Genomic DNA, 14764 nt, shown 5'->3' with positions numbered 1-14764 from the left:
TCCTTCTTTCTTTTCCTTTCTTTCTTCTTTCTTTCTCTCTTTTCTTTCTCTTTCTTTTCTTTCTTTCTTTCTTTTCTTTTCTTTTCTTTTCTTTTTTCTTTCTTTCTTTCTTTCTTTCTCTTTCTTTCTTTTTCTTTCTTTCTTTCTTTCTTTCTTTCTCTTTCTTCTTTCTCTCTCTTTCTTCTCTCTCCCCACCCACCCCCCTTGTTACTTTCCAGGGAGAACTGCTTAGGAGTAATTTGGAAACTTATAGCTGGTCTTGCAAACCTGGGAGGGACTCTTCCTTGCTTCTGTACCAATACCATCCCAAAGGAGCTTCAGAGGCCGCAGGAGGGTGGTGTGGTTTTGCATGTTGCTGCCTGCTCTTGCCCTTCTCTTGGTGTCTCTCTCCCCATCTGGTTACTTTGGGGCTGCCTACGACATCTGTGATAAGAGCAAAACCCACATTGCTCAGATCCTGTTCTTCCCTTTCCCCTCCACTCCTCCTGGACGACTCTTAGCCATTCTCTCTTTGAATAGTGCCTTTCCCGCATCCCAAATCCCACAAACACACACACTTCAAGGTTCTTTTTAGGGTCTAATTGGAAAGCATTTGGGCTTCCATTTGGTGGAATCTCATTTCCGATTCTGTGGATTTTCATGGCTGTGAGAACATCTTCCAGCTTGGAATGTATGTCGGCTGCACAGGGCGAAAGAAGCTGTGTGCATATGTCCGTGTGAGCCTGCAACAAGAAGGCTTGGCTGTTACATCACTTCCTAAGTTTTCAAACAGTGACCATCTCATATCATCTCTCTACAACTCTGGAAGTGAGTAATACGATATCAATATTCCCATTGTATAGATGAGGAAACTGAGGCCTAGAGAGGTGAAGTGACTTCCCCAAAGTCCACAGTAAATTAGAGCTGTGTTCATTGTCCAGGCATCCGGCCTCTAAGCCTTGTGCCCTTCCCTCTGCTCCATGCTGCCCACACTTGTTTGTGCAGGCTTAAGCAGAGACACCTACTTTCTGTCTACACCCAGGTTTCTGTCAGCCTCATCACAAGCGTTCCATGAAGCCTCTCTGCCCCTTGCCCCACCCCACAATGGCATGTCATAGACCAGGAGAGACTTCTCTCCTCCCTTTTGTCTCCTGGCCCCTGTGTCTTTTAGACATCGGCTACTGCTGCTGGCAGACCTCAGACAAAGGCAAATGAATTGCTGACCCACTCAGAGAATTTATGACATTATATTTTAAAGCAAGTCTGGGTAGAAACAATGGCCAACATCATCTCTCTTAGCATTACTTTTTATTGAATATAGACTTACAACCTTTACATAATTTGAATTTAATGCTTACAATATACAGTTCTTTAATCATACATATATTTCTTCAAAGCACAAAACTAGAAATTAAAATGGAAAGGCTATACACATGTATATATTGCCATAAATCTAGAACTATTTTATAAAAATAGAACTCAAATATTAACTTTATATATTTAGCAATTTAGCAGTATTGTAAGGTGGCCACATACATTTTATTATCCATCAGTGTTCCAAATGACTGTCTCATTTTCCATCTCTTTGGGGACACCTGGAGTAGGCTCCTTTCCCAGGATGCCCGCAGAGATACCCTCGGCCATGGCTCAGTGTTGCCTTTGCATAAAGACTCAGTGCACCCGTCAGTTCTTGGAGGGGGAAGACCAGCTTCCAGCCTCATCCTCAGAGGGAGGAGGTGTTCCCTCCTGCCAAGCATTTACTGTTTGCGCTTCTCATAGCTCTCACAGTGCATAGTTTGATATCTGAATGTACAGAGTAAGTTACCTTTCCATGTGCTCGGAGAATTGCAGATATGAGTTTGGGTCTGTCATATCAATGTAAATAATTTAAAAGAAAACCACCCAAACAATGCCCACTGGGGTAAAGTCATCCCAAAGGTAGGCCCCACGAAGCCTCCCTGCCTCTGCTCAACCCTGTAATGGCATGCCATAGACTAGGAGAGACTTAGTTCTCTCCTCCCTTTTCTCTCCTGGCCCCTGTGTCTTTTAGACATTGGCTACAGCTGCTAGCAGATCCCAGACAAAGGCAAATGAATTGTTGACCCAGCAAGGTCCTTGACACACATGCTCTCTAGTCCTCATAATCTTGCAAGTGGGGACATTCTTGTTCTTATTTGACAGTGGAGGGAATTGAGTATCTGGGCATGCATGTCATTTGGCTGGGGTTGGTGGAATTGCCTGGCCCATAGCTGAAGCTCTCTGTCTGCCCAGAAATCTACGGAGGGAAAGGAACCAGAGGAGAACTCGGATCTGTACTGTGGTTATTTGGAGAGAACAGACAAGTAGCTTTGGGCCAACTTACAGTAGGTGAGCTACCTTCCCCCAGAAAACCCCAGGATCCTTGTGCTGCAACTTCCTAAGCAGAGCAGGAAGGTGGCCATGGGAGGGAAGGAGTGTGAAGCTACAGACCAATGACTTAAGTTTGTGTGTTCAAAGGGCAATGCCCAAATTTCCCACAACATCTAATAGAGATCCTCCATCTAAAACCAGGGGTTCAAGGAACTCACTTCTTGAGGCTGCTCATGTTTTTGAAGAGCTGAGCAAAGGTCAAATGCCTACCCCACCTCTGCCGGCCTGTGATAGTGCAGGCCCAAGTGTGAGAGCCTTCACAGTGGCCGGAAGAGGGGGCGCCTGCAGGATCCCTGGGCTAGAGCGGAGTGCTCAGCAGGAAGCAGCAGGATTGGAGGGATGTGAGCAGAACACACAGGCTCTATGCTGTAGATTTCTCTGGTTGCTTTCTCACTCCCTTCCCTGCCCTTTAGACTTCCTATAATAATGTGTTCCAATGGGAAGTGCCTCCTGCATCTCCACTGTGATCACAGTCTCTTGGGACATCTCAAGTCTGCCTCTGCTGACCTGCCTGTCCTGCCCATGCTGGAGCTGGGGCTGGGACTGGTTCTGGACAGGGCTGTGCCTTCCTCCCAGCCTCGCTCTCTGCCAGCTGTCCCCTCAGTCCCTGAGGCCAGCAGAGAGCCCTGCTCTATGCTCTACCACATGGGTCTTTGTCAGAGTCCCTGGATAGCCTGCTCCAAATAAAGGAGCCCACCTGCCTAAGGGTCCTGCTTGAATCACTAAGATTTTCTGAAATTAATTTCAGGATGGTTTTCTTAAAAATATCTGTCTTAAAACAACAGAAACAGAAAATCCCAAAGTAACCATCTCTCTTCTCCACCTGTTGGACCACGTACAATGGGAAGGAGAGGGGAAAAGATGCAGAAAAAATGTAAACGGCAGCATCCCGGGAAGGGGTTTTCTGAGTCCTCCAGAAACCCACCCGCACCAGGCACCATCTGCTTGGGGCTGTGCTGTTTACTCATCTTGGACTGGCTCTGATGCTACCTGCTGAGCAGAGAGTGGCAGCAACTCCAGGGCAGTCACAGATAAGTTTTTCTTTCCTTTCAGAATAGCTGGACACCATTTTCTGAGCTCAACAGAAGGCTGAACCTGGGAGCGAAAGTGGAAATGTGTTCGTGAGCCCAAGTTACTGTATTTTAAATGGACTTGGGCTCTGTGGTGTGTGTAGGAGGAGCGGTGCTTGCAGGACTGTACGGCTCAGTGGAGGCACCGGGAATGCCATGATCGGAATGCTGTGAATCTCAAAACAAAGCCTCCTCTCCCTGCAAAAAGAAAAGAGGTAATGACCTGGAGTTAGCCTCTTCCTTCTTAGCTCATTTAGGTACATTGCATGTAATAGGGTGACTCATTCATTCGTTGGGCAGAAGCATCACCTGGACACACTAGGTTCTGCTGGGGAAGGAGACATGAACACTAAGCTTACAAGGACCACAGGAGTCCTCAGTGTAGCTCCCCAGTGCATCTAGGCTACCTCCGGGATAGGCTGGTCCCATTTCCCAGTGTGCAGGCCCAAAGGTACCTTGAAAATGACCATTCCCATGCATAAAGAGGGAACCCTTTCCTCCCAACACTCCGGCTCTGTGTGATGTCTCTGTGTGGTCTGTGGGTTGGACCCTGATGATAGGGAGCTGCGGAAAGCTGGGGTGAGGGATGGGAGCAGGGGTTGGCAGGGACTGGCTGCTCTAGAGACGGGGTCCAGGAGGCGAAGCCTAGTGGCAGGAGTCAAGGTTGGTGTCCCTGGCTGGGCCTCGTGGCTTTTTCCTTTGTTGCCAGTGGCTTGCTCTCGGCAGGCGGTGGCAGACTGCAGAGGTCTCTCATGTCAATGAAGCTTTCTTCCACGGCTTTTGCAAACTTGCTAGAAGACGTCTCTTTGCAGCTGTGAAAGCTGGAGATGCAGAAAAGGATGGCCTCTGGCTGGGGGTTGTAGCAGGCACCGTACCCATTTGGGACCACAGGACCATAGCAGCAGAACATCTCCATGGTTGTGGGCACCTAGAGGAAAGGACAGGTCAGGAACTGCTTGTTCTGGAATTTAGCCTGCCAGCCTTGACTGGGCTTGGCTTCTCTGACTGTTTTTCACCTGGGGGTTTGACTGAATTAACCAAATCAAGTGATTGCTTCAGCATGGATGGACACAGCCAGAGTCATAAAAACAGACCCATTTAAGTGCATGGTATCAGAGGATGCGGGGCCCCAGGCCCAATCCCTGGTGTGCAATCTGCTCTACGTGTGGAGTTGGAAGCTCCCAAAGTGACCTGGTGCTGCATCTTGGGTTGAGTCTCCCCTTCACCTGGGGGCCATTTGAGGCACAGAGGCAATCAGGTAATTTACTAAACAGCCCCCCAGTGGCACCCCACAGTTAGATGCTTCTCGGAGGGAGGAATTTATGAACTGGAGGAAATCTGGCCCATCCTCTCTGTCGATTTTCCCTAGATCCTTAATTACTGTCAGTATTGCCTGGCTGCTCTGATTTCTCCCCACAGCCTGGTCATGCACAATTACCCAGCGTTGGGTGTTTCAAAGATTGCCATCAACTGGAGTTTTACTTATGCACCTAGTATGTTTTGAATTCAGAGGGCTGAGATTTTGTAATCCAGATCATAAACCAAGAAAGTATATTTCTGAAGGCATTCAAGCCACAAATGTGACTTTCCAGTTGGAAAACAACAACACAACCCCCACACCCCAGATTATTTTTATTAGCTGGTCCTGGGGAGGAAAAAATACAAAGGATTCTTGGGCAGGTACAGGGCCTGGTTTGTTTTAAACCTACAGGTTTCTGGTGCTGTGTGCTCAGGCCTTTGGCACTGGTCGTTTTAATGGGGCAGAACAAACCATTAGTCTTGCTAATAGAGTCACTGCATTGTCAGATAAATTTGCCGTGCAATAGCCGAAGGCCATGAAGCCATTCCGAAGCAGTTTTTGCCCATGGATGATTTCCTGAGGAATTTATGGTGCTGTGTTCTATCCTCGTTTATTCACATCTGCATGCTCACTGCCATAATGACAACATCCAATTACCAAGTGGGCTTCCATCCTCAGACACAGCTTATCAACCCCTGTACGCGTCCAGCTTTCGCAGATGAGGTGGCATTTTAGTAAATTGATGGCTGTGGGGCATTTCCCCTCCTGAACCACAACCTCTGTCTAATGGATTGCATTCTGTCTTTGTGGCAGTGGCCCTCACATAGCATGTGCTGCTGTGGTGGTTAGATGTTGGACTGGCGACGAGTGTTCTGTTGTTGGTTGTGTGGGCCTTTATAATAATATCTGTGACCTATTTAGAGGGCCCTGTCCATGCCAGGCCCTGGGTTGGGCTTTCTCTCTACATCATTGCATCTGTCTGAGCCAAGACTTCACTCCAGACCTGCTGGGCGTCAGAGCCCGTGGAAACTGTGGTAATCGATTGAAAGGTGGTAAGGCATAATGGTTAGGGCACCAGACTGGGTGTGTTCCTGTACTGTCTCCACCATGGCTGAGTAGGGCCTGTTGATTGCTCCCATTTAGGAGATGGAAAACCTTCTTTTTTTTTTTTTGAGACAGGGTCTCACTCTGTCGCCCGGGCTGGAGTGCAGTGGTGCAATCAGCGCTCACTGCAACTTCTACCTCTCCGGCTCAAGCACTCCTTTTATCTCAGCCTCCTTAGAAGCTGGAGCTTCAGGCACACACCACCATGCCCAGCTAATTTTTAAAAATAGGGAGATAAGGTCTCCCAAGTTTGCCCAGGCTGGTTTCAAACTCCTGAGCTCAAGTGATCCTCCTGCTTCAGCCTCCCAAGATGTTGGGATTACAGTTATAAGCCACCAAGCCTGGCCAGTAAACCATCTTCTAGTGAACATTCATTATTTTACTGAACGTCGCATAGCTCAGAAAAAGCAGAGGCAGGATTTGCCTGACTCCAGCCAGTGGGCTTGTTGTCCCTGCTCTTTAGAAAACTTGCTGGCCGGGCGTGGTGGCTCACGCCTGTAATCCCAGCACTTTGGGAGGCTGAGGCGGTTGGATCACTTGAAGTCAGGAATTCAAAACCAGCCTGTCCAACATGGTGAAAACCTGTCTCTACTAAAAATACAAAATTAGCCTGGCATGGTGGTACATGCCTGTAATCCCCAGCTACTTGGGAGGCTGGGGCAGGAGAGTCACTTGAACCTGGGAGGCGGAAGTTGTAGTGAGCTGAGATCGTGCCACTGCACTCCAGCCTGGGCAACAAGAGCAAAACTCCATCTCAAAAAAAAAAGAAAATAAAGCTTGCTGACTACAATACTTTTGGGGGATGGCTGCACGGGGGCTGTACCTGGCTGGTGGAGAGGACAAACTGGTTGCTCATCAGGTAGGTTTCATCCGTGAACATCTCAGGCAGCTCCTTGCATGTGGCCCGGGCCAGCTCCCGCAGCGCCAGCAGGTGGTTGTCAATGGCCATCCCTGTTATAGCCTAAGTAGTTGGGGATAAAGAAGAGGAGATGAGAAGTGGGCCCCCTGCACCTCCTTGTTTCCTCCTCTCTAGTCTACAGAACTACTGGTGACTTCAGCAGCCATGCTCCTGCTTATGCAGTGCCCGCTACTGCTCATACTGACCGCCGTACCACATGGCCTCTGCTCCTGGGCCTTTGTGCATTTCTACATGCACTGAATGAGTCCATAACAGGTTAGGTTCTAGCTTGAGATGTATGAGCTAACGGTCAGAGAGTCTGAGCATCCCCTACACACCTATGCCTGCCTGGCTCTCTGAAAGAATGGGGCTGGCCTGGACATCCCAACTGCCAACTTCTTGGGCAGGGAGAGAGTTTGGGAAGAAGGCTATGTGCAGGGCTTGGGGACTGCTGGATCCTGTGCAAGCATTGTGGAGGGCATCCCAGGCTGTCCCGAACAGACTCTCACCACAACCAACGCTATCTCCTCCAATAGGAGCCCAGGGAACAACGGATGGAGGATAGAGGTTGTGAGATCTGTTCCTGAATCTTGGCTGCCATTTCCTGGTCTCAGGATCAATTCATTTAAACTGGATCCATAATCTAAGAACTTGTTTTAGGACTGGAACTAGACATCTTAGCAGAGGCTCAGCTGGCATTTTCAAGGGGAAAGAGCCAGTTGAATGATAAAAGGTCTTTTTCTTTTTATCAGAATATATTTAAACTTTTATCAAGGGATACAAAAATAGAGAAAGGTCCAGAATATCAATGTAGGAGGGGTTCACGGAGGGTGAGGTGGCTGGAAGTGGGCTGGGTACTCATTCTACAACTCTCCCACTTGAGGCTGGGTATGTAGCATGCACACTGGTTTTTTGGACTACATGTTTATTTGGAGCAATTCTGAGGACTGAGGGAGACTCAGGGGGCCACCCTGACCCATAGCAATCACCTTGGGTCAACATCAGGGTAACTGTGATTATCTCTGGGGGTTTCACAGTTCCATAGGATGGACACTTAGCTGTCAAAGCTCTGCACAGTAGGAAACCCCCCATCACAGTGAACTTGGATTAGGTTTACAAGGCACGTTTTGGGATTTGACAGCTGTTCTCTTTCAGTTGCGAATGAATGCATAAAGATGACTCAGGCTTTGGTGTCTCTGAATGCACCTAATTAGAGGCTGAAAAGACAAACATTACACAACCACAGCTCACTTTATATGTGCCCTGTTAGGACAGAAGGAAAGAATGGTGGGTCCATCTATGAAGGAGGCCACTTTTTAAATTTCTCTGCTTTCCTCTATTTAATTTCTGATTTGTGTTGGTCCATAGAAGCAGCTGCCCTATGAAAGGTCAACTCATACTTGTTTTTGCCACCTCGGAATAACTGTAGCAAGAGAGATTGAGTTAACAGGTTGTTTGGCTCAGAGCCATGAGTAGTAAAGAGTAAAATGACTTATCATTCAGTCTTTCATTCATTCATTTAGGGAATATTAATATTCAACTATATGCCTAGGGCTTCAGGTCCTGGAGCTGCAACAGAGAACAAGACAGTTGTAGACTCAGTCTTTGTGGAGCTTATGGTGTAGTAGGGGGCCAATTTCATCAACCATGCAAAAAAACATGATCATAACTCAAGTGTGAGGAAGGAAAAACATAGAGCACTGGGAGAGTAAGTGATGGGGGCTCTGAACCACCTTGTCTGCCCCTCCATTGGAAATTCCTTTCTCCACGACCACCAGCAAATATGCTTACTAGTTATTAGGAGGTTTCCTTGTTTCTTTTCCACTTTCCTTACCCTCCATGGCCAACCATACACCAGATTCACCTCCTAAGTGTCTTTGTACCTCTCCTTTCCCCAAACCCATCTCTCTGATTTGGTCGTTCTCATCAACTTAAAATTGTTTACACAACCCTGTGGCAATGCTTTGGAGGGTATTTTCCTAGATATTTTCATAAATTTAAAGTTGTTATTGTCATATATTTATATGGTTTAGAAATCCAAATAAGCCAAAAGCCTAGGTCATTTTGCCAGCATGGATTCCCACCCCATAGAGGCAGTTCCTTATAGTCTTTTAGCTATTTCTTTTGGGTATTTACTTTGTTTCCTCCAAATACATTCTTAGGTTACCATTACTGAATTTCTCAGTTTTACCTATATTCTTCTTGTTATAGACAGTGAAACGTCAGCTCTTTTATGACTCTGCCCCCCCAGCACACTTCTACTCTCCCATCTTCCCAATAAAATTATGTTTTAACTCTTTGTTGTTTGATCAAGATACAGTATAATCATGTATACAGAATAATATACATAAGTATAATTAAGCAAGTATTCACAGCTGGGTCGTGTAGTGTACTATGATCAGATTTCCTTTCTTATTGAATTTTTTGTTTTCCCTAAAATTGAAAATATATAATCTTTTTCTACTTCCTTAGTTTTCCATGTATCTATTTCTTTTATTTACTTATTTTTTGAGACAGAGTTTTGCTCTTTCACCCAGGATGGAGTGAAGTGGTGTGATCTTGGCTCACTGCAACCTCTGTTGAAGTGATTCTCCTGCCTCAGCCTCTTGAGTAGCTAGGATTACACACATGCACCACCATGCCTGGCTATTTTTTGTATTTTTAGTAGAGATGGGGTTTCGCCATGTTGGCCAGGTTGGTCTTGAACTCCTAATCTCAGGTGATCCACCTGCCTTGGCCTCCCAAAGTGCCAGGATTACAGGCATGAGCCACCGTGTCTGGCCCCATATATCTATTTCAAATTGATTCCTAGAGACGCAGCAAGAATTTCACTCATCCTCTCACTTCTTGCTCCTCTATGGACTGATAGCTCTCTAGGTCTGCCCAACAACTGTTGATTTGTGATCTCATTTTACTATCATCCTGGGGGATTCCTCTATCTTTTTCTTGTGTTAAATCTTCTGATTTTTAGGAGCATATGATTTCCTCTTTATGTTTTATTTTCTCACTTTAGAAGTCTGCATTCTCCAGTACCTTTATGAGAAAAGGTGCTTAATAAGTAAAATGTTTGAGACTTTCTCCGTCTAAAAATGTCTTTCATCTATCTTCAAACTTGATGATAGTTTAGCTCAGTATGAAATGTGTGTTGAAGGTCACTTTCTCTCAAAATTTAAAGGCATTGCTCTATTATATTTCACCTTCCAATGATGCTGTTCAGAAATCAATTACATCTTTATTATGGATCTTTGTATTTGATTTTTTTTTTATCCTCTCATAGATTTTGGAATCTTCTCTTCATCTTTAGTGTTGTAAAATATCCTTTGCTATGAGTATTTTCCATCTACTAAGCAACATACTTAATGAACTCTCTTAATATGGACACTCATGTGCTTCAGTTCTGGATAAATTTCTTGAATTATTTTGTTGAGGACCCCCCTCCACCATTTTCTCTTTCTAAACAACTGTTATTTGGAATATTGTTCTCTTGGACTAAGTCTCTTTTCTCTCTTATATTTCATGTCTTAGTTGTGTTGGTATTTTGGGGATATTGTCTCAGATTATCTTCTAATTCTTTCACTGAATTTTTTTCTACCATATTTTCCTCCAGAGTTATTTTTATTTCTTGACAAATGTTTTTTGTTTCCTATCATATATAGATGTAATAACTCTTTTTATTTTTCAAAAAATCTCGATGGTCACTTAAAAAATGTTCAGTTGTTTCCTGTAGTTTTTTCATTTCAAGTTTTGTTTGTTTGTTTTCTGAGACAGAGTCTTGCTCTGTTGCTCAGGATGTAGTGCAGTGGTGTGATCTCAGCTCACTGCAACCTCCAACTCCCGGGTTCAAGTGATTCTCTTGCCTTAGCCCATTTCAAGTTTTTTTAAAAATATATTTTTAAATTTAAAAAATATGTTTTAATTAGCAAAAAATGTTTGTTGGTGTTGGTTTTACTCTTTCATGTCTCCTCAGTGTCTGGGGATCTATGTCTATCTATTTGTATTTAAGAATAAAGCACTGAAAATATGACTAGAAGATTTATGTGTGAGAAAGTATTTGTTAACCTGTGGGCTTCACTGTCCTTACAGTAGCTCTCCTTCAGTATAGGAATGGTTCTTAACTAGCATCTCTGCCTCTTGGCAAACCAGGAGGTTTATCCCGTCTGCTGCCTAGGTTCTTTCACTGTGGGCCCCAACCATCAGTTTCTGTGAGTGTTCTCTCTTGTCCTAGTCAATTTTACCCCAGAGAAATCTTCTACTCTCCTGCTTAGTGAGGGGTGGTAACAGAGCTAGTTCCCAGTGTGTATGGAGCTGAGTGGCTGGAGGGCTTAGTAGTAAGTGAGCAGCAGACTTTAATTAACCATTTAATTTCAGTACAGTATCCCCTCCCTCACCTGCACTTAGTGTCCTCAAGTCTAGAATCCTTCTGCTTCTCCAGATAATGAATTTCTAGTCCACCTCTGGGGAGGAAGCTAGTAACCTGTCTGCCTGGGGTGGTAGAGAGGAACTGAGGATCCAACTGCTTTTTATATAGATCATCAATTGCCATGGTTTGAATGTTTGGGTCCTGTTCAAACTTCATGTGTTGAAACTTCATGGTGTGATAGTATTAGGAGGTGGGACCGTCAGGAGGTGATTAGGTCATGAATGGTCTTTAAGGCTCTTATACAAGAGGCTGCACACAGTGTTCAGCCCTCAACCTTTCCACTTTCCACTATGTGAGGACACAGAACTTGTCCCCTCAGGAAGATGCAGCAACATGGCACCATCTTGGAGGCACAGGGCACGCTTCGCCAGACACTGAACCTACTGGCACCTTGATTTTGGATGTCCAACCTCTACAACTGTAAGAAGTAAGTTTCTGTTGTTCATCAATTACCCAGTCCCCCAAGCTTCTCTCACTGTTTGCTGAGTTGGTTGCCACGTGTTCTACTTTCTGGCTCTAAAACGTTGCTGCCACTGCTTTCCTGTTCTCTTGCTCTAGTGTATTTATGGCTTTCAAAAATCTCTTGCCATTGTTTCTAGAGAGTTTCAGAGAGAATGACAGCAACTCTGTGTGTAGTCCACCATGCAGGAAGAGTTTCTTCCACCAAGAGGAGGCATTTACATCTTTTCCTTCACCTGTCCTACTCCAATCCAAACACCAGCTCTCTCTCAGTATTAGAAACGTTGTTAACCAGCAACTCTGCCTCGTGGCAAACATTCCTAATCCCAATTCCAACCAGTCCTTCTTCTACCAAGTTACTGTAACACACTTGGTAACAGGGAAATCCAACATCTCCCCTGCTCCACTGTCCTTTGCAAACTATGCACTGCTTTTCCTCGAAATGGTCTTATTCTCTTAAGGCTCTCTGCCTTTGCACCCGGTGCCCTTCTTGAGCCAACCCTCCCTTGTCTGCCTGACAAGCCTCTCTTCATCCTTTGTGTCTCACATGAAGCACCACTTCCCCTGGGAATTCGTCCTGGCTTTCCCAAGCAGAGCAAACAGCTGGTTCCTCTATGTCCCCTGCTACTTTCTGAAGGCTCTTTCCGCATGGGGTTGGTATTCACGATGAAGGGCCTCTTCTCTCAGCTACATGGCAGCCTCCCTAAGGACAGGGCTTATAGACTTCATGTTTTGTTTCCTAGCACCCAGCACCTTGTCTGGCATAAAGCATGAAGGCCAAAACAACAACAACAAAGAAAACAAAAACACCCACTGAATACATGAGTGGCTGGGGTGCTACATTTTCCCCAAATAGAACAAACGCTTAAGTATTTAGATGAATTTGGGACCTAACAACTAAATTAGAGAAAGTCTATGTTGGCTAGTTCTAAAATCCAGAAATGCATTGTTTTTGTTTTCAGGCATCTAGAGTGAAATTTGTTCGCTCCTTTTCATAGATTATATGATCCTTCAAAGACTGTGTTAGAATGACTTGCAACAAAGGTATTGATAACAGCCCAAGTCGTTGCGTATTCTCTACTGTTTGCTACTGCAAACAATAGCTTTGCAGTGCCAGAAAATAAATTATTTCTCTAAACTAGGGAAACATTTTCCTTGCAATTTTGATTTCCCCATTAATTTTCAGGAAAGACTTTTTATTCACAGGTAGTATGAATAAATATACAGAAAATAAGAGGCAAAAGCAGCCCTCAGTGGAAACAGACACTGCCTTGCCTGCAATTGTGTGAGCCTACACTGCTTGCCAGGCTCGAGCCCCTTCCTCTCGTGGTTGACTCCTCTTGTATGAACTGCAACATGCTACACATGTGAGGTGCTATCATTATCATTATAGTTGTTTCAAAGGGTTTGAAAAGTGGTAACTCATTGTATTCTTATAAAATCCACGTCAAAAGCAGGAATGCTGTGTTACTTAGGTTCTAAAACTAAGAAACAAGAAGCTGAGTGGTGAAGCGGCCGTGCCAAGTCCCTGGGTCACAGGTGGCTGGGCCCTCACACGTGGTCTTATGCCGTGGCATCCATTCTGCCAGGCTCCAGGCACAGCTTGAGTGCAGGCTTGTGAGGTGGTGCGACATCACTCACCATGACTGTGTATGCAGTCTGGGCACGGATGGCATCCTTCAGGAGCAGAAGCTTCTCAGAAGCCTGTCAACAGAACACAGAGGCAGCGCAGGGTTCAAAAGGCTGCTTGGAGCCAAAGCGTCTGGTGCTCAGAGGGCCGAGCCGAGGGCAGCTCACAGCGGCCTCACTGGTCTCCTGTGGCCATGGGGTGGGGCGAGACTCACCGGCACAGCAGCCTTGTGGTCAGTCATGGCTCTCACAAAAGCCAGTGCCTCCGGAGTGGCCGATCTGATGTTGTCCACCCGTCCCTCCTGGAATCGGCGGATGGATGCGCTCTCGTAGGTGGGCACTAGTCTTTGGTGGAGCCTGTGTGGGACGAAGGATGAATGGCACATGGTAATTTATTCTTGGGGAATCATAAACTCGGAAAGAAAAATCACCTCAGCAGGCTTTATTTTCACAGCTCTGACTTGACTCGGCAGAATATTTCATTTTAATGTTAATAGAATTCTAGAGGGAATTCCCAGAGACGACGCTGGGGAGCCTCCCACATGGAGAGCCATGTTTGCTTGTATACAACAGGGGATGCTGCACTGACATAAAATAAGGAAGTTATGGGCAGCGCTTCAAAAAAAATTCCCAACCTGGTGGGAAACCCAGTTTTCTGTGAGACCTGATGAGTGTTTGATGAATAACACAGAATGGAATAATTGTGTCATTAATCATTCCCACCCATGAGGAAATCCTGTTTTATTTAAACTGATTCAAGCATGACCTCCAGAGGGAAGCAGGGAGGGGCCTTAGTGGTGGTGAGCGTAAATTGCTGCCCAGGCCCTCCCTTCCAGGGGTGGCCGAGCTTCTGACAGACCCATGGGCACCATGGCTGTGCCTCTCCTCCCTGATTTCCATGACCCAAGCAGCAGTGGCCACTATGCCACCAGCCAGGGGAAGCCTCTTTCCTTATGCATGGGAACTGAGCCAGTGTCCCTGGGCTTGCAGCCCTGGAGGGCACGCCCCCTTTCTCACCAGTCAGTAAGTGTTGGGAGTGGGGGAGGAAAAAAGACACAGAGCTCAGAGAGAAGCAGTGACAGCCCAGTGTCACTCTGCAAGTCGTGGCCCCACATCTCAGCCATTCAGGGCGTGTCTCTCCCTCACTGGCTGGGCTCCTGGAGGTTTGGGAAGGCTGTGTCCAATTCTGCAGGATGTGTGACACTGTCTTGCTTGGTGAGCACGGGAATGACCTCCTGTACACTCTGACAAATTTCCCCAAGACTACGGCAAGGAGCTCATGTCCTGTTTCTATGGTCCCTGGAGGCAAACGCCATCACTGGCCAGTCACTGACCAAGCCCAATTCAGGCAGCCTCTAGGTTTCTGCTGAATCTAGGGGCAGATAAAAACAACTGTGATTATTGCAGCTTAGAGCCTGAAGAATGCTGCTCATGGGAAGCAGATCCTCTTTGGCTATTTGATGAATTCAGGAGCCTCTGGCTGTGTCCATTCCCAG

At 46.0% G+C, this 14764-nt stretch overlaps 1 protein-coding gene across 1 annotated transcript in view; it reads right to left on the bottom strand.

Moving 5' to 3' along the window:
* Positions 1-1268: 1268 nt before the first annotated feature.
* Positions 1269-14764, bottom strand: part of CHAT (choline O-acetyltransferase) — a 54246-nt gene continuing 40750 nt past the window's right edge. Inside the window, exons 12-15 of the mRNA XM_032266811.1 lie at positions 13484-13625; positions 13281-13343; positions 6686-6823; positions 1269-4386 (exon numbers count right to left, since the gene is read on the bottom strand). Of these exons, the coding sequence (XP_032122702.1) occupies positions 4117-4386; positions 6686-6823; positions 13281-13343; positions 13484-13625 (613 nt within the window). The 3' untranslated portion in view covers positions 1269-4116. The remainder of the gene's footprint in view (positions 4387-6685; positions 6824-13280; positions 13344-13483; positions 13626-14764) is intronic.

The sequence above is a fragment of the Sapajus apella genome, unplaced genomic scaffold (assembly GCF_009761245.1).
Source record: "Sapajus apella isolate SASKATOON/1434 unplaced genomic scaffold, GSC_monkey_1.0 scaffold161, whole genome shotgun sequence".
Taxonomy (NCBI): Eukaryota; Metazoa; Chordata; class Mammalia; order Primates; family Cebidae; genus Sapajus; species Sapajus apella.
The sequence above is the reverse complement of the archived record's forward strand: the minus strand, read 5'-3'. Positions and strand labels throughout refer to the sequence as shown.